The sequence below is a fragment of the Pagrus major genome, chromosome 23 (assembly GCF_040436345.1).
Source record: "Pagrus major chromosome 23, Pma_NU_1.0".
NCBI classification, from domain to species: domain Eukaryota; kingdom Metazoa; phylum Chordata; class Actinopteri; order Spariformes; family Sparidae; genus Pagrus; species Pagrus major.
In genome coordinates this window covers 14,717,533-14,743,420 of record NC_133237.1, presented here as the reverse complement: position 1 = coordinate 14,743,420, position 25,888 = coordinate 14,717,533, and the positions used below count along the sequence as shown (strand labels likewise).

At 42.7% G+C, this 25,888-nt stretch overlaps 1 protein-coding gene across 1 annotated transcript; it reads left to right on the top strand.

Annotated features, from left to right (window-relative positions):
• Positions 1-474: 474 nt before the first annotated feature.
• tbc1d16 (TBC1 domain family, member 16) lies at positions 475-25,387 on the top strand. The gene is made up of 13 exons (XM_073493652.1): positions 475-598; positions 5,959-6,169; positions 7,419-7,581; positions 7,761-8,072; positions 14,241-14,435; positions 14,942-15,089; positions 15,181-15,345; positions 15,842-15,990; positions 18,320-18,454; positions 19,289-19,475; positions 20,158-20,337; positions 21,934-22,080; positions 22,688-25,387. Exons 2-13 carry the CDS (start codon positions 5,989-5,991, stop codon positions 22,985-22,987), a joined length of 2,262 nt encoding a protein of 753 aa, XP_073349753.1. The 5' UTR covers positions 475-598; positions 5,959-5,988; the 3' UTR covers positions 22,988-25,387.
• The last annotated feature ends 501 nt before the right edge of the window (positions 25,388-25,888 follow it).

Below are 25,888 nucleotides of genomic sequence, written 5' to 3'. Positions count from 1 at the left end.
AGCTCTGGTCCTGATGATGCATTCAGGCGCTTCCCAGTGACCCTTAAACGTCACTAATGATGAAAAGGGGTCATATCTTCGAGGCAGGATGATCACTTTTGTAAATATATTTACAATATATAATATATATTTTAAACTGCTGTCACGTCCTGGTGCTGCTCGTGTTTTCTATCTGAAATCTAAAATTCCTTGTGTGTGTGATAGAAAATTCCTTGATATTCCGGAAGCAGCGAAATTTGGGGGATTGGTCTGGTTAGTCAAGTTAGACCCACACGACCGAGTAGTTACAGGAAGTAGGACAAGTCCGGCTTACAAATTAAAGCGCTGACAACACGCTCTTCAAAGGGGGGAGGTTTTATTTTGAAAATTAAAACCGGAAGTGTGTTTTTTTTTTTCGCTGTAGAGAGAGCAGCAGTCAAACGTGTGGTGTCACTGTCGGAAAACACAAGGATACAAACAAGACTACCGCTCGTAACAGGTCAGCTGAATCCGGGAGAAAAGGCGGTGAAAGGACGCCGGTACACGCTTGCTCGGTCCCCGGCTGCTCGCTGACATGGATGTCCGACATGGGCTGTAGACTTCTGCGGCGGGACTGAAGGTGAGCCGCTTTGGCCCCGTTTCTCCTTCTACATACTGCCGCCGCTATTCATTCATTTCTCCTCCTTGAACAGGTGCATGCCAACAGCAGCAGAAAGACACATTTTGTCCGGCTCGAGCCAGGACCTTAACATTTGCCTTCTGCGGTGAAACAAACTTTAAAGTTGGCTGTGAAGGCGGACACCGTGGCTGCAACTAGCTAATGGTGTCGGCAGCTAAACTAAAATATTAATGCTGTATGTTAGGTGGTACAGATAGAGAGTCCCCTTCCTTTGGGCCGAAAACACACACAAGCACATGAGGATATTAGGACAGGCCTGTGTGTGGGAATAGTGCTGCGGTGGCAGAAGCCTTGTCCCATCCTCCCCTCCTCTCCTGTCAGGCGGATGCTGCCTGTCAGACCGATGATGGGCTGGTGGAGCCCCCGACATTACGGCCCGCCTCTGCTCTGCTGCACAGGCTGCTCTGTTACTACACACAGGCACCTCCAGGACAGGCACACACCACCTGCAACCAGCCCTTTTATTTTGGCAGAGTTGACCTACACCCTACATCTATATTCACACTAGTATACACTGACTGAGCTGCATGATAGGCAGTGTATACTAGTGTGCATGTAGTTTGCAGGGGGGGTTTAAGGGTCATCCCTCAAATTTTCTGTGTAAATATGCAATTACGCATCATTTTGGAGCATTTTTATATCTGTGTGCTAAACAAGTTTAAAAAGCGAGAGCAGATCATGAATTAACACCTCGGGGAGCACAAAGTATAGAGTCAGAGCCCGACCGATGTATCGTTTGGCTGACGATATCGGTGTATCGTAGATATATTGGTGTTGGTGCACATGTTGTCAACGAAAAGAAAACGGCGCCAAAACGATGCTTGGGGTGATTTATTTTGATTAGATTCTGAGTGAAGACACTGAATTTTATTGTTAAACTGTAAAAATCAGTACATTTTTGTGTTCGATAACCACATTTTAGGGATCACTGCAAAAAATGTGTATAAAGTGTGTCATTTTTCAATCCTCGATATTTGTATTGGCCCCAAAAACTGCATACTGGTCAGGCTCTACCCATAATTACCTGCTTCTCCTGGCAAATACTGATAATTTCACTGATGATTTCACCTTTTTATATTGTTAAAAGAAGTTCCTAACCTGTAGCTTGCTCACACATGAGGGTAAGAAGGGATGTAGTGAGCAACGATGGATGATTTAATGTTTCATAACTCTAATAAGATTTGTTGTGTACAAACCAGGAGGCTTTTCCCTGCAGCAGCATGTGAGCTGCGCTGTGGTCAGTGAAAGCGATTTTGCTTTGTATTATTGGATACAATCTGTCCGATATGATATAAAGCTGATAATATAAATTTCCCAATATGGAGACGATCATTTATCCCCGTGATATATATCGTACATCTCTGAACAACACAGGAGCTTAATGACTTAAACTAATAGATCTTGGAAAAGTTGCTTAGTTAGTTTTGATGCTCTCCATGTTGATTTAACATTTATTTGGCTTAGGTGGTGCCCTAAACAACTTGGTTGCTGCACCCAAGTCTTACAAGGGTACTTTTCTCTACAACGTACGTAGACGAAGTGGAGGTGGATGGCCTATCTGAAGCAGGATTTTTGAGAGTTATTATAAAAAGGCTGATATTCTTATTTTCACGTGAACATGTGCCATAAACAAACACTTCCACATTGATCCCTTACATTTCGTCATGAAGTAATTCAGTCTACAAAATTTATGGATTGGGACGTTTCATCATTAAAAGATAAACTTGTCAGTGCTCTCTGGCAAGACAACCGAAATCATAACTACTTCAAGCATTTCTTGTAGCTTATCAGTTGAAATACATGCTGATATTGATATATCTGAGATAGCTCGCCTAATATTGGCCGATTTATCCGCCCAGAGAATATATCCATCAGGCTCTTGTTAGTTTTCTGAGTGTAAAACAATTTAAGGCAAGAAGTGTAATCAGAAAATGTTGGCACAATTGCACAGGAGCAGAAGTATATAATCATCTTTGCTTATGGAAATGATCAAATAAGCTCCAAACCAGCTGGCTTTTACAGGAGGTATGTGTGTTTTAACAGGTTATTTGAACTTCCTGTTCAGGTGTACTTAAATTTTAGGGCACGCAGTGTATCACTTTATGACACGAAGCTCAATATAACACTTCCCTTGACAGAGAAGTAAGTTTTACATGCTTTAATATGTATCTTCAGATGTAATAAAGCCTTTAAAGTCTACACACACTCCCACTGAGTCACTAAACACTAAAGTTTCCTCCGAACTTCGCCAGCCTTTGCAGGGTCCACAAAAACCTTGTTTTTCAGGCTTCTTTGTGGCCGCTCTCCTTTCAGCTGCCCCAGGCACGTCAGCGTACAGCGCAGATGTAAAGGGGGTTTTCAGTATTGGCTCCTCTATTCAAATGTCAGCGTGACAACTTAATTAATTTAGCCCAGAGGTGAGAAGCTGAGACCCTGGAAGCTTGTGGCTTTCATACTCGCAGCTACATTTCCGTGGTGTATGTTTCAAGTTCTTATTAAATGTTTTCTCTATCGGGGAATGAATCTGTTCAAAGTTCTCTGCAGGTCACAGTGAGACTGGACGAGTTCATGGTTGTGATTTGATAAAATGTCAGAGAGGGAGAGGTGTGAGTGTGAGCACACTGAGGTGTTGACAGAATAAAAGATGAACGCCCTCTAACAGCCAGCCCGAGGGAGCCCTATCAAACTGACCCGACCTGAGTGTCCCTGTAATCACATACAGACCAAAATAACCACTGGATGGAAGCACAGCAGCAAATATGTTATTGTTGTCGTGAGGCGACTGGAAACAGCTGTGTGTCATGTGTAGGACACCAGCCTGTCATTACGCACATCATGTTCAGATGGCGTGTTTTTCAGAGCGAGTGTCCTGCAGGAATGCAGACTCAGAGTGTGTGGACACGGCGTTAGTCATATTTACATAAGTATTAGTCTAATGTTGTCTGAAGCAGTTAGCATGCAAATAGCCCAGTGGCCTCTAATGTTAGGTAGTAGTCTAATGTTGTGGTTTGCAGATAGCAGAGGGGTTTGGTTACCTGACCACCAAATACTTGGTTTTCAGACTTGGAGAAATAGGTCTAAAAAAACAACATCAGTGCAGTCTACCTTGGGAATTATTAAGATTATTAAGATTAAAAAGACAGACAGAAAATTTAACAGCATTTCAATAGAATTTTGTCATTTATCAAGTAAAAATGCCAAACATTTGCTGGCCTTAGTTTCTATTTCTTTTGGTGTGTATCATTTTAAATCGAACATCTTTGGATTTTAGACTGTTTCACTGTTTTTTGACAATAAATAGAATAAGCCAGGGCTGCCTAAAGTGGGGCCCGCAGGCCAGTGTTGGCCCACTGTAACAGCTGAGTTGTCCTGCCAGATGTTTGTACGAAAAAAATGCAAAAAATAATCAAAAAACTATAAAGTACACCACTGTTTTTGTGTTTTGTGTGAGGTAAAATGCTCTTTAAATATGTAGGATCTCTTATTATTTATTATTTATTTTTCATACTCTCATCATGGTTGGCAGTCGGACAGTTTTTGCCTTTGAAAGGAAAACGTTTGGTCACCCCTGGAATAAACTCAGGCCATAGCTAATAGCCATGTAGTCAAAATTAGGGGACTGAATCTGCTGTGGGGTGTCCTCAGATTTCAATATAAATATTTAAAAATCCACACACCAAAGGATTAACTCTGTTTATTTATTCATTTACAATAATGTCTAATAGGGTGTTTTATTACATTGATCTTTTTTTTTTTCTTTTTTCCCTTTTCTACTCCCAGCACAAAATGACGTATTGACCTCAACGTTACCTTTTCATGCATGTCCTGGCTGACGTGAGGTGTTATTATTGGTACGGTGTCACATTAAAAGTGTCGCATCAACAACTGATGAGAAACATTCTGAAAGGAATTTAGCATGACATTATTATTTTATTCATACTTCCAAAAAACCTTTGGAAAACTACCACAGGTGTCTGTCATATAAGTTATGTGACACTCATGCTGTATACTCATTACTCAAGTGCTGATGTTTTTGAAATGAACTGTACACACCCTCAGCAGTTCAGCAGTGGTCTTAGCTGGGGTACGGCAACACCACTTGGACAAATCACATGAAGAACTTTACACTAGAATCAGCTTTAAAAGTTATTGTCAATTTTCAAAGTTTTGCTATGGTTATGATTACATTTGATTATTAGTATTATATAGTTTAAGTTCATTAACTACTGCCCTCGACTAAATGATAAAAGCCCAAGATTACTGACATCTGCAAGAAATGGCGGCCCCCTTTTTTTACAAGATGTGCTGCACAAAAATGCACAAAAATAAACCACCCACTTTCTCAACTGTAAGCCAAATGATGGCCTACGGTAAGTCTCTCCTCCGAGGTTAGCCTGGGTGTCGTGCCAGCAGACTTCCTGTCTGGGGCCTGGCATCAGGAAGTGGGGTGCCTGCTTAATCAGGCAGAGGTAAACATGCCCTGTGAGGAAAAAGGAGGGAACATTCCTCAGATGGAGTGGGGAGTACGTGTGGGCGTTCAGCCAGCGAGAAAACAAGGCAACACACACATGATCCACACATACAGACAGCCAAGATAAAGGGAATGAATAAGTGAGATCTGTGCGAGGTGAGCAGAAGGAGTTTGACTTTTAGTGCTTTGAGCTGTAAAAGTAAGATTCCCTTTCAAAAGAAGAAAGCCCTCAGAAACACAACATCAAACGAGCCGCTTTACTTCTCACTTGATTTGAAGTTTGTTTCATCACAGCAGACTCTCCCTCTGAAGCCGACAAGTTAAACTCTGCCGGTGTGACATGCTGATCCCAGTTCAGACGACATCTGTTGGCTACCGATAACTGCTTGGAATTTCACACGGATGGAGTGCAGTGTGTTTGCACATCTCTCCTCGTGTGTACACACCGGTGTATGTGTGCGTGTGCTGTTTACAGAAGGTGGGACGCGTTCAGTGACACACCAGTACAGTATCCACGGATCCTGTGAATGTGTTTGTGTTAGTGGGTGCAGGTGGGGACAAAGAAGAAGTGGCACAGTGAAACGCTGAACAAGTACAGAGGGGAGAGGGTGCTCTGCAGTAAGGACACTGCAGTAAATACAGGCACACGTGTGACAGAGGAGGTGAAGTGTAGGTGAGGATCTGTGCAGTCAAGCCTCGTCACACTGTCCTTTAAAATATGAACCTGTCATGTTTCCTCTTTTCTCTTTCTCTCTTTCATACTCCTGTTCCATTTCTATCATGGACCGTCCTCCCCTGCGCTGCCTAAAACTCCCTTTTCTGCTCCCAGAATGGGCCCAGCGTCCCGGTGCCTGAGGAGATGTCTCTGGGTCGGCTCCTGCGGCGTGCCTCCTCCAAGGCCTCCGACCTCCTGACCTTTAACCCCGGGGCGGGGGGCACATCGTTGCGCTCGGGCCTGGACGGCGAGATCATCTTCTCCAAGAATAATGTTTGTGTGCACCCGGCAGAGCCCCTGCCCGGCCTGGCAGAGCACCACCCAGGTATGACCGGACTGATGGAGGGAGTGTGTATGGATTTCTTTGTGGTGTGAATTCCCTCCAATTTACACATTTACACATTTCTTTATATATATTAATACAGAATAACAAGTAGAGCTGCAATGATTAATCGACTAATTGGTTAGCTGTCAACTATTATATTAATCTGCAAGTATTTTAAGAAAAAAAGTAAATTTTCTCCAATTACAGCTTCTTAAATGTGAATATCTTCCGGATTTTTAACTCTTCTATAACAGTACACTAAATCTTTTTCTGTGTTGTGGGCAAAACGCGAGATTAAAGGTACACTATGTAGTTTTAGGGATGAAATTTTAATCAGAAGAGAAAGAACTTCATTGACTGAATAAACAAACTCTCTTTGTTTACATGACTGAATAAACTGTATAATGAATGAATGTTCTGGGGACCTTATTTTCCTCTGAGAACAGCTTTTTTATTCAGTTATGAAAAAATGGAAAATAAATATTTCTGAGTTTGTATTATTACCTCACTAATTTTGTAAATATTTAGTTTGATTTTCTTCTCCAAAAATACGTAGTGCTCCTTTTAAAGGACGTTACCCGGGCTTTTAGAAGCTTTTCCACCGTTTTACAGACCAAACAACATATTAATTATTTAAGAAAATAATTGACAGAAGAATCAACAGTGAAAATAATCATTAGTTGCAGCCTGAACAACCAGCATACAGAACACAAATATACAGAAGTCAAGTTTGATAAAGGCTAAGATTAAAAATGAGTCTAAAACAGAGGGCATAGTTACAGCTGTTGGCCAGATGTTCTGCTGTCAGCATCATTCAGGCTGTTGCAACACTCTCACTTTTGCTACCGTCAAACTATAAAGATTCCTCCTGCTACTAACACTGCTGCAGCACAGAGTAAAATTATTTAAACCTGCTTTACGCATGTGAAGGGTGTGTGATTCTGGCCTAGTGTGAACGTTAGTTGCCTTTTTGTGTTCAATAGCATTTCCTTAATTCCTCCATCTCTTATCTTCCGCGATCCTTCATTTTTGTCTGTGTGAGCGATCTGCAAAGTCGTAACTCACCTCTTAAGTTTCCCTCTGTGTCGTCATGTCTTTGTGTCTTTACCTCCTCTCAGGTTTCATGTTTGCCTTAGGGTTTCAACTGTCTGCTGCTCATAAAAAGCCTCGATGTTTCCTCTTACCTTACCTGATTTTCCCTCAACTGAATCTTTCCTAACTGTACTGTGGTTAATGTTGCCCCCTGCAGGCTACCTGTGCGTGCACACGGAGAAGGATGAGAGCCTGGGCACCACTTTGATTCTGACCTGGGTGCCCAACTCCCGCATCCAGAGGCAGGATGAGGAGGCGTTGCGCTACATCACGCCAGAGAGCTCCCCTGTACGCAGGAACGCACGCCGCCGAGGCCGACGGTACAGAAGTTCTTATATAAAATGTGTACCGGATCCACAGAAACATTTTGAAAATTATTTTTAATGTTATTTTCATGATACATCGATTAAGAACGCTCCTTGTTCCTAGTTACACTGAAACATTTGTGATAAAGTGTGCAGCTCTATATTATTATTATACATCATACTGTTCCCTCCAGGCCCCACTCCCGTCACCCAGCAGCCCAGGAGGAAGATGAGGATGAAGAGAGGAACATCACCAGCAGCACCTCAGCAGAGAGTCACACCCTGGCGGTCGAGGCAGGAGCTGATCCCTCCTTGCACCCGCAGCAGCAGCTGCCCTTGGCGGGGGAGGAGGGCGACGAGGGCTCCTGCGAGCTGTCGGACGAAGTGAGTCGGGACAGCACCATGGGCTCGGACTCGGACACCTTCTCCTCCCCCTTCTGCCTTTCCCCCGTCAGCGAGGCCCTCTGTGAAAGCAGCGGCTCAGTCTTCCTGGACAGTGAAAGCAGGTCAGTGAGAGTATTACGTTCTGTATTTTTCATTTTACACAGCAGAGTTAAAATTGTAGTATGTCGTTTTGGGGAAGGAATATTAATTTTAAATTTTGACTCTTTTTGTTTTCATGATAAACAAACTGACCTTAAAGGACAACACAGTTTGATACTGTTTTACTTTGTTTATATTTGGCAGACCCTGCCACCTTTCTAGCTTCAAACAGTTCTCTGGGACCTTATTTCCCTCTGAGAACAGCTTGTTTATTCACTTATGGACAAGATTTGTATTATTACCTCATTCATATTGTAAATAATACAATTTTCAATTTGAATTTCTTCTCGAAAACTACATAGTGCCCCTTTAAGTTTATTCTTTCTGAAAAAGGTCCCTTGTTTGGATATAAATCGACCCACAGACTTTTATTTTCAAGGATTCAGGTTAGCATTTGTGTTACCTACGTTCCTTTAGCAATGCTGGTCATCAGTATATTCTTATGAAACTGTGTAAATAAGTAAATTGGGTTTCATGTCAAGGTTAGACACCTTGCCATAAAGGGAGATGTTGGGGGTTCAGGTGCATAATATATAATCGCTCCAACAAACAATCAAATGATTAATCGATGAGTATATCCAAAGAAAATGTAATCGGCAACTATTTTGATATTTGAATAATCGTTTTAGTAATTTTTCAAGCAAAAATGTCAAACATTTTTTGTTGGTTTCAGCTTCTTAGATGTGAGGATTTGCTCTCATTGATTATAGTAAACGGAGAGTCTTTGGGTTTTGGACTGTTGGTTGGACAAAAGAAAAAATTTGAATTTGAATCGCTTCAAGCATTTTTTACAATTCTTTGACAACGATTCACAGACTAATCATGAAAATAATCTGCAGAATAGTGGATACTGAAGTTAATCGTTGATTGCAGCCGTAGTTGTGATTTATAGGATGCGTTTTTGTCAAACAGATGTAAGGGATTATGGAAGACATTTATATATCTGTGTGTGCTGTAAAATAAGACTGTGTGTTTTTTTTAAGAGTGAGCGGGCTGTGTGTGTGTTCTTTACACACTTTATTCCCTCAGTTATGATACAACTGAACTCAAATACTACAAAGACAAAGATTTCTCAGTTGACGATCTTCTTATTTTTGATTTTATCTTCAACTGACCACACTGTCACATAAGTCAATATTCACATCTGCCCTCAGCTGCACCATTAGCTGAGGAGCTAACGTTCAGTTGCTTCCACACTTCCTGACACAAAATATCAGCAGATTTCATCTGAGAAACTTTGATTGACAAGCTGTAATAGCCCATTGTAGCACACTAACCCAAATGGTTCTTTGTTACACTTTCAGTTACTCTAAACAACCACAAGGTGGAGCCAAAAAGAAAAGAATTGATTGCATGAGGGGTGTTTTACGCCCGGAGGCCACATGGTGGCTTACTGCACAACAACTGAATGTCCCCTGGGTGGGACAGCAGGTAGATGACTCCAGTAGGAGGCATGAAACGTTATCAAGGTTCAAGACGGGTTCACTGACTTAAAGCAGCTCTTAATCTAAATGTTTTATGATATCACAGATGGCCCTAAATAAGTCCCCAAATCCCACAAAACCCAAAACCTCAGCTCTTCCAGAGACAGTTCTCTAATCAAGCGAGCCATCTGGACAGCGATTGTGTTGCTGTTCAGACCTCACGGCCGTTTGACTTTATGATTCCCTCCGTGGTCGTTTCCTCACGCAGCTATGTTGGCCTGACATGTTGCCCAGAATGTGTGAGCCTGTGTCAGTGTGTGTCAAGGAGAGAGAGAGAGAGGGAGAGAGAGAGGGAGTCAGTGTGTGTTTAACCGCTCTCAGAGCCCGGCTTGCTGTAAGTGCAGTCAGTGTGTGACTTGGCAGCGCTCTCTGCTTCACAGCTTCTAACCTTTACTCTGTCCTCCTCTTCCTCCACTGCTCTGTGCTCTGCTCGCTGTTTGTCTCTCTGGCACTCATATCGATCCTCTCTTTTTCCCTGTTTTCCCTTCCTCTCTCTCTCTCTCTCTTTCTGCCTCCCACTGTATTCTGCATCTTTTCTCCTTGCTCATTCTCTCAGTTTTTCCTCAATATTGTTTCATTCGTTGTTGCCCACCTCTCAAATATCTCGCCCACCTCCCCCGTCTCCCCTCCCTCCCCTAAAGTCTGTGTGAAGCCCTTTGATTCCCAGTGCTCCCGGGGTTGTTGTGCTGGGCTGAATGTCAGCTCTCCGGATTAGAGCGCTGAAGAGAGCCGAGCAGCAGCCAAAACCCTGGAACCCACTCAATCTCTCTTTCTCTCTCTCTTGCTTTAATTGACACTGTTAAGGGGCCAGGAACTGGAAACATGTCACTTGGAATCATTCAAAGAGAAAGAACGGCGTATGGGAGAGCGAGAGCGGATGAAAAGAGGCGGGGGGAGAAAGAGGAGAGCGGTGGGAGAGAAATCCACAGCAATCTCTGTCAAGCTTCCTAACAAGTTTCTTTCAAGTTTAACAGAAGTTTATGAAACCGCTGTCGACTGTCACTGTGCCTTCCTGGGGCGTTGCTTGCAGAATTTCAGTACGTGATTATATCTCAGATAAGAGGTTTCTAGTATTTTTGGCCTGTGAGGCCTTTAAATCCTTTAAAATGTCCTCTTCCAGCCACTTATCACTGGTTATAAACTGTTTTTTCCCTCCTGTATTTATATACAATATTTAAAGGCCTGAAGAAGATTTAAAAAATCATAAATAATAAGTTTAAGTAGTAGGAAATAACTTTATATAGCAAGAAACAGCTTTTTTCTGCTTTACTATTTTGTTATAGTGCCAAACAATCACTGGACTCCCACTGGAACTTTTTGAACTTAAAACACTGATTCAAAGATTTACATCGTCATCATCAGTGTTGTAAAAAGTATCCTAAAGTCACATTTGAGTAAAAGTAAAGATATCGTTTTAAAATGTTACTTTGATAAAAGTGAAAGCCACCCATGTGAATAGTACTTGAGTAAAAGTCTTAAAGTATTTGATATTAAATGTAAGTATCAAAAGTAAATTATATAAATACATTTACATACAGTATATTTATATCCTGCATGCGAGCATTCAACCGATTATCAACCTGGCAGATTATCAGATCCAATATTTAGCATTTTTTTGATTATTGGAATCAATGTTTTTGTTTTTGTATTGTATCTGGTTGCTGATAAAATAAATTCATTTAAAAATGCACAGCTTTGGCTCCGACACAGCATGCAACCTGCAGAAGTAACTAGGAACTAAAGTTAACACATGTAGTGGAGTAAAAGTACAATTTTTCTAAGTATAAGTGACATGAAATGAAAATGCTCAAGTAAAGTGCAGGTGCCTCAACTGTACTTAAGTACAGTACTTGAGTAAATGTACATTTCATCACTGTTATTGTGATGAGACCAGTGGTGGAGAGAGTACTGAAAATCTGCACCCAAGTATGAGGACAGTTACATTACAGATTAAACTACTGGTATTAATGCTTCAGTAAAAGTATAGAGTATTCTTCTCAAACACTACTCAGAGTATTAGTTACTTATTGGTCATTGATGTTTAGTGCATTATCAATAGCATCTGTTCAATCAAAGAGGTTTCTGTTTCTCTGACTCTTCAGTCTAATTTACCCGTTTTTGATGGGAGAGCCTATGATTTTAAAAGTAACTTAGTAGATCACATGTTATAATGCATGCATGAATAAAGAGTATGAATAAAATTACAGACTTAAAAAAATAGTTACGTACAAGTACCCCCCAGCAAAAAAAGTAGTTGTAATTAGTTTCTTCCTCCACTGGTAACTAAAATTATCAAAAAAATGTAGTTAAGTAAAAAGGACAATATTTGCCTCCAAAATGTTGTTAATTTGAAGTATAAAGTGGCAGAAAATTAAAATACTCTACATTGATATACAGTATAATGGTTGTATTTTCCTGGTTTTAAAGGCTGTGTTACAGTAAAGTGATGAAACTTACAAGACTGTTCTACCTGTTCTAATACTCAGTCATTATATCCACATTACTGATGATTATTTATCAAAAATCTCATTGTGTTAATATTGTTGCAATATTGATATCGAGGTATTTGGTCAAATATATCGTGATATTTGATTGTGTCTCTCAGTCTGAGCCCTTTCAAAGCGTTTCTACGTACTAAAAATGTAACAATATTATCTTAAGGCCATATTGCCCAGCCTTACATTTAATTGTGTTTTTCTGTTTAACTCAAATGAACAAAAAAAGAGCCTTTAATGTCACTATGAAAACAGATGATAGATAAAATGAATGACCCCCCTCGATTAACTTTTGATTAAGCAATCAGTCATCTTGCAATCTCTTTCGAGGCTGTTCTAGTTCTGGGATTATAAAAATATCATAGATAATTGTGATGTTTTTTTCTCCCAAGCTCCAAACTGCACTGACCACTTGCGCCTTTTACCCCGAGCCCCTCCCTCATCTGTCTGCCCTCGCGCCCCCGGGGATTAGCTGAAGGGCCTGGGAGTCCCTGGAGGCCTGTATGCAGCCCTTGGTCCTGGTTCTCAGGGTGACCTGGCAGCACCTTCCCCCAGGGCAAAGCCTCATGTACGGGGGGGGAGAGGTGTTTTGAAGGGGCCTCAGGGCAGTTTGATCTCACCCTGGCCTGGTGGGATATGCCGGTTGCAGCAGCCTGACTCCATCAAAACAGCTTGTTTACATAATGTACTCTCTGCACGGTTTACGGCTTGGCTGCTGCCTGCAGTACAGTACATGTCGACACTGACGGATGCTGTTAATCAGTCGTTGGGTTTCCGCTTGGATGCAGCACAGCGGACAATATGCGCTATAATGCCAAGAGTCATGTGGTTTCTCGCCGCGTTTTCCATGGTTTGTGCACTTTCATTTCCATGTGGAAAAATATGCAAAAACCTTTTTTTTTGCACTTGTACTTCAAGCATGCAAGAATGGAGGAAACGTGTGCTGTAAATGGGCTCGTAGGCCTTGTTAACACCCAGAGCCTGACAGTCATTGGACTCGTGAAAAAGCGAGTACAGTGCAGTCTTACCGGAGCCCTGTGCGCCTCTCTCCCCGTCTCCTTGTGCTCCCCAGTCTGGTTTGTGGCATGATACATGAGACAGAGAGCAGTAAATCACTAGATAGCAGAGGAAACTGTGCAGCTTGGATTGATCAGCCTTGTTATTTTCCCATCTGCTAACGGGGGAAATGATTAGCCAGACATGATTGATCCAGGGTGTAATAGATCAGGCTCGGCCTTCCTCCCTTCTCCCTTTCACTGCACCAACATGCCGCCTGTAGAATATTTCTAAACAGATATTACATTTCTGAGGGAAGAGATGTCATTTTACACAAATAATTCACTCAAACCAGAGAGAGAAACTGTGCGTGTCTTTTTACACACGCACTCTAGAGATTTAATACACAAAATGTACATTTTCTAAACAGGCAATAAGTGCATTTATAGTCAGCAGTCAGCAAACAACTTCATTTAGACGTCCGCTTCTCAAATGTCAGCGGGTTTAACGCATTTATGTGTTGGCCTGTTTCTCAGCGTTAGCGAGTCTCGAGACGTGTTAGAGAGTGCATTATGGTCATTAGCTACGGTCCATTCGCTTGTGTGTGTGTGTGTGTGTGTGTGTGTGTGTGTGTGTGTTTCTGGACATATATGTGTAGTGTGTCTCCTCCCGCAGCAGAGGAACCCTCGGCTCAGGTTTCAGTGCCGGGAACAACATGCTGGCCATGGGGGGAATGACAGGGGAAATTGGACGGCAGACAGTGTGATTTGTGTGTGTACAGATTTCCTTGTGTGTGTGTGTGTGTGTGTGTGTGTGTGTCCTCAGAAGCCTCCATGCATTCCTCCCATTCTGAGCCTTTTTGCTGAGCCGTATTGAGACACAAAACAACAGGGCAGAGCTGAGCTCGGGTTAAGCCCACATGTCTGCACAGTTATCACTGGGCTAAACACCGCCGGCCGCCGTCTACATGATGTTTATTATTAATGTTCCACACAGAAGACTGGCTCCGTGTCTGAGCGTGAGGCACAAGAAAAGGAGAGAGTCCCATTCCTTTTGAATTTCATTGGGAAAAAACCATGACTCAGTTAGCTTTAGCGCAATAAAAACTCAAATTAAATTGTAATTCGTAGGAAATCCTTTGTGTTTTTTGCGGCAGGGAGCTGTGTGAGGAGTCCATGACCCACTCCGCAAGCTCCGCCTCCAGCCTGGACAGCCACGCCCCCTCAGAGAGCGGCGGCCAGTCACATGGTGCGCGGTGGGAGGAGCAGCAGAAGGTGCTGGCTCTGGAGCAGTTGTGCGGCGTCTTCAGGGTGGACCTGGGTCACATGAGGTCGCTGAGGCTCTTCTTCAGGTCAGCTGGGAGTCACGAGGGGGTCACGCTGTCTCGCTACTGTGCAGTGTCTCGTGCAGTGTGCTAGGTTTCAGGACATGTTTCGGTTTTTTTGATGATAACCGGAAAATTAGTTGTAGATATGATCAGAGATGTACAGTGGAGGGGAAAAAATGACAGAGCCATGGGCAGTGGGGTTATAGTCAGTGAAAACACTCTGAATTTCCCAGATAAAAGTCTAAAATTTCTGATTATTTTTGCGAAGTGATGCATTGTGGTTCTTTTAACCAAAAAAACTCACAAGACGAGACCAAAAGTCATTAATTTGCGAGGAAAACAAACCTTGGATATTCCTCGAGATCAAAGTGGTTTAATTAACAAGAAAATAAACAAAATCTTATTTATTTATTTCTTTAACCTACAATGACCTTAGAAATAGTCTAAGAAATGTGTTCGGTAAGGAGTAAAAAATGGTCTGTTAACACACAAGTGTCTCGTCTTTCTCATTCTCTCTCGTGCCGTTGCAGCGATGAGGCGTGCACCAGTGGCCAGCTGGTGATCGCCAGCAGAGAGAGCCAATATAAGATCCTCCACTTCCACCATGCTGGACTGGACAAGCTGGGCGAGGTTTTCCAGCAGTGGAAGTGCTGCAGGGAAACTCAGCTTAAAGACCAGGTCGGGGTACAGCCAAGAAACACCAGTTCTGAGTCTAGTTTTACTCAGAGACGAAGGAATTTTCTATTCAGATTTTCACTCTTTCCGTCAGGTGTCAGTTGAGAAATCCTGCATGCAGTTTTCCATCCAGAGGCCCACCCTGCCGTCTGCTGAGACCCACCCAGAGGAGAAGCTTTATCGGCGGCTGGATGTCACCACCTGGCTGCGTCACCTCAATCACAGCGGGCAGGTGGAGGAGGAGTATAAACTACGTAAGGTATGTCTTTGTTCATGTGCATACTTTTTCAGTCTTCAGGTCTACATGAGTCTCCCCTGCTTCTGTCCATACAGTCAAAATTGTTTTAACATTTTCCCTCTGAATCACACAAACTGAAAGTCATTTCGAAACTCATCCCCAGCGTGTACAACTTTCAGTTTTAATCAGCACACCCAGTCTCTGAATAATGAGCGGGCTGGTTTTGGCCAGTGTCCCCCTGCTGTGACTCATTTAAGTTGTCTCGGTTTGACTCAGTTGAAGCTTCACCATCTTACCGGAATGACTCAGTGGCAGTTAGACTATGACCAAGACATTTCCTCAGAACAGAGGAGCTCTGTTTTTGCTGGACATGCACATTACACAGTGTTTGTTTCTCTTCTAGGAGATTTGGTTATGCAGCATTTTGCAACACTGCGCACAGTTTGTTCTCATCTGCTAGAACAGCACCCCCTGTTCGACCTTTTGCGCTCACTTTTGTATGTTCACTCCCCGCTAGGCCATCTTCTTCGGTGGTATTGACCCATCCATCCGCGGCGAGGTGTGGCCGTTCCTGCTGCACTACTACAGCTATGACTCCTCCTCTCAGGAGAGGGAGGCCTGGAGGCTGCAAAAACGTACCCACTACCATGACATCCAGCAGAGGAGGTGAGGAACAGGGAGAAAGAAATAAATGCGTGTTTATAGAGAAGTAGGGGGGGAAGGGAAATCAATTAATCGAAAACAAATTCTGACAAAGATGCAGCAGTCTTCTTGACACTGCAAAACGGCAGATGAACTGTCACATGGCTGCACCATCGGCTGCCAAACGCTCAGTCAGTCAAACGTTCAACCATATGTGAGTGTTTTCGTCGCAGCAGCTGAGCAATCAATACCCACAATCAGGGAAGTGTGAAGGGGAGGTGCCGGGTGTGAAATAAAAAAGTCTCTGGAGAAAAAACATGTCAGTGCTTATCAGATAATACTCTCACCTCAGAAGGAAAAAACACACACATACACACCCAGGAGCACATCCCGAGTCTGTTTGTCTTCACCCCGCCACCGAAAGGTCGAGTGTGCTCGTATTTTCACACATTGTGCAGCTCAGTCCATAATGAATATGATATTTGGACAGGTTTCATCTGTACGACCTATTAACATTTTGAGTACGTCAGAAGGTCTTCTGCAAGTCAGGTAATTAGAGCCCTTGTTCTGACTCTGATGTGGATTCCTTTAAAGACCATTTGACTTGAGCAGCCTCCAGGGCCACTAGTTGATCATTAGGAGAGAGGATACATGTCGGTGGTTTTGCTCCTTGTCTCCTAACCGTGTGTCCTTTCCTTAGCTGTGATATCTAAGTGGAGGAAATGCAGCTCGGACTAGTAAATAGACTTTTGAGTAGCCAAAGACCGGGTGACTGCAGATGTAGGTCGACAGGCAGAGTGAATATTATGGATATTGTTATTGTGGATATCATGAATGGCAGCCTTTAGATCATCTTTCTTTTTCTTTCTTTAGTTTTCATGTTTTTCAATTGTAACACAAAAAGCAGGTTGGGTAAGTGAGTTTCCTGGTGATGCACAACATGCTGCATGCCTAACATAAGTAAATGTCCTCTCTGACTGGCTTAAAGAGGAAGTGCTTATATTTCATTTTTGCACCAGTGCCTAAAATTCAAAAGAGCTCTATTTATGCCTCAGAGTTCACTTCTCTTTGACTGTAACATGATCTTTGTTCAGAAAAACACCTTTGCATATATCAAGTATCTTGTTCAGCCTGTGAACACCGTATCGATGCACCGTTGTATCTGCTTATCATCAGTATTGACCGATATTCTCCTTGTTGACTGCTATCGAGCACAAAGGCGATACTCACAGATGGCAGTGGCTGATTTTTATTTGTTGTGTCAATTTTCCATGAGCTCCTGGCTCGTGACATCCCTGCCATCAATTTTTAAGGTTGTGAAGGTATTGAAGAATTCTTATCAGTGAAAAGGTAGCTGTCACTCGAAAGAAATACTTTTTATGTGAAAGAAGGTTATATTAGGGGTTGTTTCATAAATTTGTGTGATTGAATCTGCGCTTTTTCAGAGATAGTGTAATTAAAAGGCCAAATGACTCAAAACTGTTCAGTTTTTGTTTGTCCACCTGTCACAAAATGGGGAATAAATAACAAAAACAAGACACATCGGTATCAGCATCGGCTTCCGGCTAAATTGTTATTTTAAACATCGATATCAGCCCAGAAATCCACAAACAGTGCTTCACTTAAACGCTGTGGTTTGGCCGTCATCCCTTTATTTGCCCCTATAAGAACAAACAGGAAATAAAACCAATAAACATAAACTATTAGTGCAGCGTGTGGCACTATTATGTTTCCAGCTATATTCCTCCTTTACCATACAAGCCTCAGAAATAAAAAGTGATGAAAACATGTACTGAACTCCTGAGTGTCTTTCTCAGGAGAGACAGAGAGGCGGCTCGGGAGGGTCCAACGACACAAACACTCGGCTCTGAAACTAAACAGTTGCGTGGCGTTGCATCAGGTGTGCGCTCATTATTCCTGGTGGGCCCACATGGAAAACAAACAGTGTTAATTAAATCCCCTCTGCTTGTTAGGACTTGAGTACATTAGTGCCATACACAGAGTACATTCCTAATATAGTGCCTAACATTTAGAGGGGTTTTATGGTTGTGGTAGTATCCTCAATGGAGCGCTTGCTGGTGAAAAACCCCCTCAGTCCACTGCTCGCCCACCCCCACATTTTTAACTCATTTGAATATAACCATTAGTGTTTTACACTAGAGTAACATTTGAGGTAAAGATTATTTGATGTGGCTTTATTTTCTTATCCTAATTACCTTAATTTCCCTAGAGTTTGTGCAGCAGAACTTTCCCAAGTTTCTGTCTTGCTAACCAGTCACAACTTTGGAAAACTAGTCTTCTTTAGCGCGGTCTAACTTTTCCAATTCCAACTGTTTCTTTGTGTATTTTTCAGGCTATCCATGAGCCCGGAGGAGCACAGCGAGTTCTGGAGGAAAGTCCAGTTCACAGTGGACAAAGACGTGGTGAGGACAGACCGCAGCAACCACTTCTTCAGAGGAGAGAACAACCCCAATGTGGAGATCATGAGGTCAGACTATTTCTGTTCATTTCCCCCCTTCCTCCTCTTTTTTTATCCCCCCCCCACTCTCGATCTCTATCTCCGTCTGTCACCTTCTCTCCCATCCATCCTTATCATTCCCATTCCTCAGCCCGACGCTCAGGCGTACCTATTCATTTCATATTCTGAACCCTGGGGGAGCCGCAAATGAGTTTCATGCTTTATTGACTCTGACTAAGCCGTCTGAGCACTTTTGATGCATACTCAGAGCTAATGGCTTTCTAAACGAGGAGCAGGAGGATTTAAATAGCATATTAGTTTAGTGACTCTCATCGAGGCTCCTGGTATTTGTGCAGGTATTATGTCTTATGCTGCGTCTGGGGCAGGGGGTGATACCAGCGCTTATCTCACGCCTCTTCAGATATCTCACATCTATTGTACTGATATGTCACAGATAACCTTCTCTCTGTCATTCATGATCTTCTTCTCATTTTTATCTCTAATTTCAGACACAAAGCCACTGCAAAGTCTGCTCCCCCCCTTAGTTTTTCCAGATGACATCCATTTTTGCTGTTTAAATCCATACACAAAAGAAAAGCCAGATCATTAATTAGCTCCCCGGTTACCGCAGCTAGTTGTCATGTTTTCCTGGGCATTACCAGTAATGCTGAAACACATGTTGGATCATTCAGAGTGTTTGGGTGGGACCATTCAGTTCAGTGGTTTGGCCGAGCTCAAGGGTCGTGAACATTTCTATGTTAGAGACCCAAAAAAAAGGCTAAAGATTGTAATGTTTATGAGTCTCAGTTGTCAATTTGCATTAGGTTTTCTGCACTGAAACGTCCGCGGCTGTTCTCTCCACAGGCGGATTCTGCTCAACTATGCAGTTTTTAATCCAGACATGGGCTACTGCCAGGGCATGTCTGACCTGGTGGCCCCGCTGCTCACTGAGATCCAGGATGAAAGCGACACCTTCTGGTGCTTCGTCGGCCTCATGGAGAACACCATATTCATCAGCTCGCCAAGAGATGAAGACATGGAGAGGCAGCTGGTAGGATGTTTCTATGTGGAGCAAAATTGTCAGGTTGTACTGGAATTATGCTTCCAAAGAAAATAAACATGAAGGTGTTTGTTCGATTGGTCGAATAGCTTCAGAAACGCCCTTCTTCAAACCATTGATCTAATGATCTATACAAATCCGGATGCGATAGTCAAATATTGACATTCAGTACTGAAAAAATGTTTAAACTGGAAAAGGAATCTAATCGTGACCTTTTAAATCTTAACTCAAACCGTAGAGTGGATTTGGATTATTGTGTCACCTTCTATAATTGATTGATGCAAACTCCTGTTGGGAAGTTTTCTGTTTTTTCAAGCGTGGTCTTCTGACAGATCAAAGGAAAATAAATGACTACAAGTTAAAATCGTCGATCTTCTTGTCATGGTCCATTTACATTATTAAATTCAAATTATATCACATGTATTTAACAGATGTTACACTGTCACCGGGGAGAAATTAGTTTCAGTTTACTGATGTTTTCTATGTTTTTTCTTCATCGTGGTTTCCTAAGAGCGACGCTGCTTCCTAGTTAATCCTTAAAGGATAAAACATCTGTGTACGTTCACTTACGTGCAGCCTGGAGAGGCATAATTCCAGCCTAAGAATATGAAAATGTGTCTAAGAAATATTTGCATTGTTAAGGCAGTGCGTACTCTCTCTGCCCCGACTCCAGATGTACCTTCGGGAGCTGCTGCGTCTCATGATGCCCCGCTTCCACCAGCACCTGACCAGACTGGGGGAGGACGGCCTCCAGCTGCTCTTCTGCCACCGCTGGATCCTGCTCTGCTTCAAACGAGAGTTCCCCGACACCGAGGCTCTGCGCATGTGGGAGGCCTGCTGGGCACACTATCAGGTCAGGGCAAAGTCCGAGCAGCTTTTTTTGCATACACAAGTTTGTGAGAACAACTTTGCATAAATGAGCACACAGAGGCGTTTGGCTGTTTCACTACAGCACCAAATTCTTGATGAACCTCCAGCGGCTGTGCAGAAATGTGCTAACATTGTCTCCAATAAAGAGAGTCCATGTTATTCCTTCAAATCCTGTCACCACAGACTATTGTAATCCTCCTAAAATCCCTTTAAAACGTCTTATTACTTCTTGGTTGTGGAGGGGTTTAATGGTTTAATTCTACAGAGATGATTTAACATATATAAAATCCCACATTTCAACTGATATATTTCAGTACTTCTTAAAAGCATAACAGCTTGACAAATGTACATTAAATACTGTAAAACATACAGTGTATATATGAAGCAGGCGAACTCGAGTATCAATCGCCCGTCTGTCTTGTCTCAGGGTGCAGTAAGCTTGTATCTGTGTCGTGCTCGCCGCAACGGCACAGCGCTTAACACCACTTCTCGCTGAGGCAGAGTCAAATATCAGTCTTTCTCTTCTTTATGACATCTGTTCAGACTCCCTGCTACACGTTGTGATCTTCAGCTACAGTTGCTGATAGAGGAGATATCAGACCGAAACCTCGGTTTAGACAGTTGAATGTCACACGGACCAGAAGCAACAATTTCTGATTGATATCTGATTTTTCTGTGAAAAGGGAGGCATCTTGTGATATTGTGCCACAATAGTTCGTTCTTCACTGCTCCTGTTGTGTTAAATATTTAGACTAACTGACACTTACAAAGTCGCACTCATCCAGGTTTTAAATATTTATTTAACCTTTCTTTGTCCTGCTCAGCCCCTTATTTACTTTTTGTCTTTAAGCTAAAATTGTCAAACATTACAATTATTTGCATTGTCCTTGAACTGGCTTTCAGTGTGAATTCGCATTCTCTGCATATCTATTCTCTGGCTCTCTTTGATCTGTGGTAACCTTCAAGTTGTCCCCTGCAGCAAAGGCTTGACTAAATACATGTGAGACCATGTCGTCAGTGGATTTTGGATTAAAATATCTGATAATCTGCAGATATTCATTCCACTGATCCTTCAAATCCTCTAAAGTGTGTGAATTTCAGGGTGAAAATCGAGGCTTTGAAAGTCTTTGAAAAATATGCATAAGTAGACACAGATAATTAAAAAGCAGTTGAATTTCTAAATGTTGTGCAGAATGCCTCTCTTCATTATCTGTTAGCTTCTGTAAAGTCAGCTAGTTCTCAGCATAGAAATTCTGTGCTTTGTAACAGAAAAAAACCTTGATCCGTATCTCAGATTTGAGGGAATTTGGCCTGGAAAGTCCCAAAAAGTACTTGAAAAGTCTAAATGACTGAAGTAGATGGGGACTTGTTTTAAAACGTTTAAAAACAAAGAAACATAAAATGGCTCCACACAGCTCATCCGGTCTAATCCAAGTCTGCAGAAGCCCTAAAATCCCAAATTGATTTGAAGACTTTATTCACACCCTTCATGTGTGGTTGAGCTCATGCACCCACCTCAGATGAGCGTTTGTCTTCCAGTATCACCCCCCTCACCAACCCTTGATCCCTCTCTTCACAGACGGACTACTTCCACCTGTTCCTGTGCGTGGCCATCATTGTTCTGTACGGGGAGGATGTGACAGAGCAGCAGCTCGCCACCGACCAAATGTTGCTCCACTTCAGTAACCTCTCCATGCACATGAATGGAGAGCTGGTGCTACGCAAGGTATCACAGTGAAATGCTCAGGGTTTTTCTTGCTTTTATGACATGTAGTGACATTTAACGATTGTGTTTACGTTGCTGCATTTAGTTAGTCAAAGTACATGGGTATCCATCATCTGAATAGTCAGTGATTTGTGAGCACAGACTGCTGCATTTCATCTAAGTCAGAGTGTTTGCATTGAAGCAGCCCTGCCCATCGCTGCAGCAAAGCAGCTCTGATATACTGTAACCTGCCCACGGAGGCCTTGAGGTGCTAAATGGGATGCTGCCGTGCCATGCCGAGGATTTATGATCTGCATCCTTGCTACTGAGTCTGTGTCCTCATGTTTATGGATGCTGTGTTAGTGCTGCTGCAACCACAGGCAGTGAGTTCATGTTAGCATGCAGCTGGTGTAACTCCTTTTGTTGTTTGGCCGAGATTTTGCATCCAGGGCGGGCATGCCGGCTTTTTAGCTTTAGGTAACGCGGCACAGAGCTGACCTTGACATTGTTTTGTTTAATTTGAACCCAGAGTCCGGGGTATTGATTTATTTTAATGTCTCAATCCACTGTGTTTGATATCTGCTGCATATTTGAGTTTATCTTGCCACTTTTCGTCCTGTTCCTCCAGGCTCGCAGCCTCCTCTACCAGTTCCGCCTCCTACCCAGAATCCCGTGCAGCCTACACGACCTCTGTAAACTGTGCGGCCCCGGGATGTGGGACAGCCGCTACATCCCCACTGTGGAGTGTTCTGGTGAACATCCAGACTCGCAGAGCTGCCCCTATGGAGGCACCTCCACCCCGCAGCCCTCCTCACCCTCCCCGTCGTCAACGCCCTCGCCCTCACCAAACACCACCACCACGCCTCCACCTCTGGGCAAGAAAGGCTCCAAAACGCGGGATATTTTCACCTTCCGGAAACAGTCCTGAGGCGGAGGCGTTGGGGAGCTTTGCTGGTCTTGGCTCGTGTTAGCACAGCAAATATTTGGATCCATCTGCTGGATTCCTGAATTATTTGCTGCCCCCTCTCTCTCAACAGCTTCTAGTTTCACTTTTACTGAGGATGTTTGTCACTTGATCCTTTCTTGTGGTGCAATGTGGAACACTGCCTTACCAGAATGTTATTTACAACGTTCGGCATCACGTGAATCTGCGATGAGGACGGTTTCGCTGCTGGACGAGCCAGAAGACAAGAGGCTGCTTTCCTCTTAGAGCAGAATGGACAATCACCAGGCGCCGTGTCGGTCTGGAGCTACTTCAGGTTCAAGTCTGCTGCTGGCTTGGCATACTTCCACGAGCTTTGTGGGCAGGGGTCACATCAGGGTCTGAGGCAACCAGTCTGAGTTCTTGCAGACTCTGACCTGCGGGTCAAATGAAACTGGAGATTCATTCACAGGACTTGAACTTGAACTTGGAAAAAAAAACTGTTCCTGTGTTCTCACAATGGAATATTTGTGTGAATATCAAATTACATGTGCATATCTCAAGTCTGAGCAGGACATTTTTAACATGAAATCCAAACCCTCCGTGTTAACAAAGACAAATAGGATTATAACAACTTTAAAGTTTCGTTCGATTTCATTTCAAACAAGTGAATGTTTGCGTTTATATCAGCAAAGTTACAAATATTTAGCAATATTATATCCTTGCATGAGCGATTCTTGACATTATAGAGGGCGCAACATGTTTTATGGAAAACACTAGAGCCCAAAACAGAGGTGAGAATGTGTTTATATGACAAACACATCATGACAGGGCTCCGCATATTTCCTCATCAGATTGTGGTCAGGAACATTCTCATAATTTCTCTCCCTTAAAATGGTGTTTCCCGACAGGCAGGAGGGAGCTAGGCGTGTGTTTCCTCCTGATAAAGTCAGGCGCAGACGTTCATTTTTACCTGTCGAGCTCAATCATTTACACGTCACCATCGTAAGACGTAAGCTTCCCGTCTGAGGTGTTGGATGGATATGACAGCGCTGTCCTCCAAAGAAAGCATAGATCGTGTGATTATCCCGAAAGAGAAACTGATGGATTTACTTGAAGTTTTGTCTTCTGTGTTGAACCTGTGTTCACAGGTTGTGAAAAGTCATCATACAGTGTTTCTTTGGAGTTTCTTTTTTCCCCTTTCCACTCTCACCTTACAATGAATGACACTATCAACACTAAGAATCAGTCCACATGAATGTATCAGGGGGTTTTTTCTTTTCTTTTTGTGCGTGGGTTTATGTATAAACTTGAGTGACCTCTGAACATCTGGTAATGAGTTGGAGAGCAGCCGTAGAAGCCCCCCCCCACCACCACCTCCCGCCCTCCCCCTGACCAGTCTCTTTAATTATAGCAGTCATCATGAGGGAGAACCTGGGAGAGAAAAGAAAGAACGAAAAAGCTGTTCTGGGACTCTCTGGAGAAAAAAAAAGAAAAAAAAAAAGGATGAGACGAAGAGGAAAGGGGCGATTTAGGCTTCATGTACTGATCTTGCCTCTGTGATTTGCAAGTCCCAGATGTAAAGACGGTCTCCACTCGGAGGTTTTTCCCTGAGAGCTTTCGAGTGACACTCCTGGGGGGGTGAAAACATCTTCAAATCGCTGCTAAAATGTAACATTAAGACCTTCAATCAGCCTCTCCTCCTCTCTCTCTCTCTCTCTCTCTCTCTCTCTCTCTCTCTCTCTCTCTCTCTCTCTCTCTCTCTCTCTCTCTCTCTCTCTCTCGTGGTCTCTCTCGCTCTCTCACTCAGCAAGCAGTCTCTGCAAATGACATTCATAACTGCTCCTTCTCCCTGTTAGTTATCATGTGCAGCTGCTCGCTGGAAATGCCCGCAGAGTTTTGAAGATTGGGCGGCTGCAGGGAAATGAGCAAAGTCTGGAGATGCACGTGGGGAAAGTAATGGAAGTGTGTGTGCGTGCGTGTGGCGTGTGTGTGTGCCTGGATAAACTCATGAATTTTATTAAAATCCTCATTGGAATCACATTGTCTGCACAGGCACTGTAAGTCACAAGCCTAATTAATGACTACTCCTATTTAAAGGGGTTTCGATCAGTCGTCACTGAATGTACAATGTTGCTGTTGAGGTCCATGATATGCTGATGTTTTAATGTACACATCTCAGATTTAAGAAAAAAGAGCCTATTCTTGGTATTAATAAAAAAAAAACACAGTCATACTTTGAAGAAACATCTCAAGAAAATGGTTTACTGAACACCAAAATGTACCAAGCATACACTTTATAAATGCCTTTCTGACAATAAATGACTTGTGATTGTGATCTGATACCAAGTAAAAAAAACAATGCTGGGATTTACAAAACCACCTTTTCATCATTAAACACTGCTCAAGTAACAGAAGAAAGTCTGTGTGTTGTTTTGTAATTTATGCAACATGGAAACCATGATCAGTATAGAAAGATCATGAAAATGATTGATGTGAATAGATTTTCATAAATGACAAATTAAAATGAAACGCATTCAGAATATACCAAAAAGTATCAATGATTTAATGATGCTAGTAAGATTTTATTGTAGGCAATGAATAAAATATGCAGAAGCTACATCATTGTTGCTGCCAATAAAAAGATGAGTACTACTAATTTGTAGCCATAAAGATATTTTTCATCTCTTTTCAACATTGTTTGTCTTCAGTCACCAAAAGTTCAGTTAACTGTATGTTGTAAAAAAAACAACTTTAATGGGAAATCCCCCCCAAAACTGAGATCAGTAATGTCCCAAATATCAGACCAGGAAGTTGTTCTATATTTCACAAAATGTGGAACAGATGCAGGATTTGTCTCATGTCTCATCACTGAATACAGTGTTGAAGTGGCAAAAAACTTGAAGC

What these genes read in the sequence shown, in the direction of transcription:
- tbc1d16 (XM_073493652.1), top strand. Translation starts at nt 5,989, where the DNA reads ATGTCTCTGGGTCGGCTCCTGCGGCGTGCCTCCTCCAAGGCCTCCGAC. An exon ending in AAACTCAGCTTAAAGACCAG is followed by an intron (nt 15,090 to 15,180) that starts GTCGGGGTACAG and finishes TCTTTCCGTCAG; the next exon opens with GTGTCAGTTGAGAAATCCTG. An exon ending in CCCAATGTGGAGATCATGAG is followed by an intron (nt 18,455 to 19,288) that starts GTCAGACTATTT and finishes TTCTCTCCACAG; the next exon opens with GCGGATTCTGCTCAACTATG.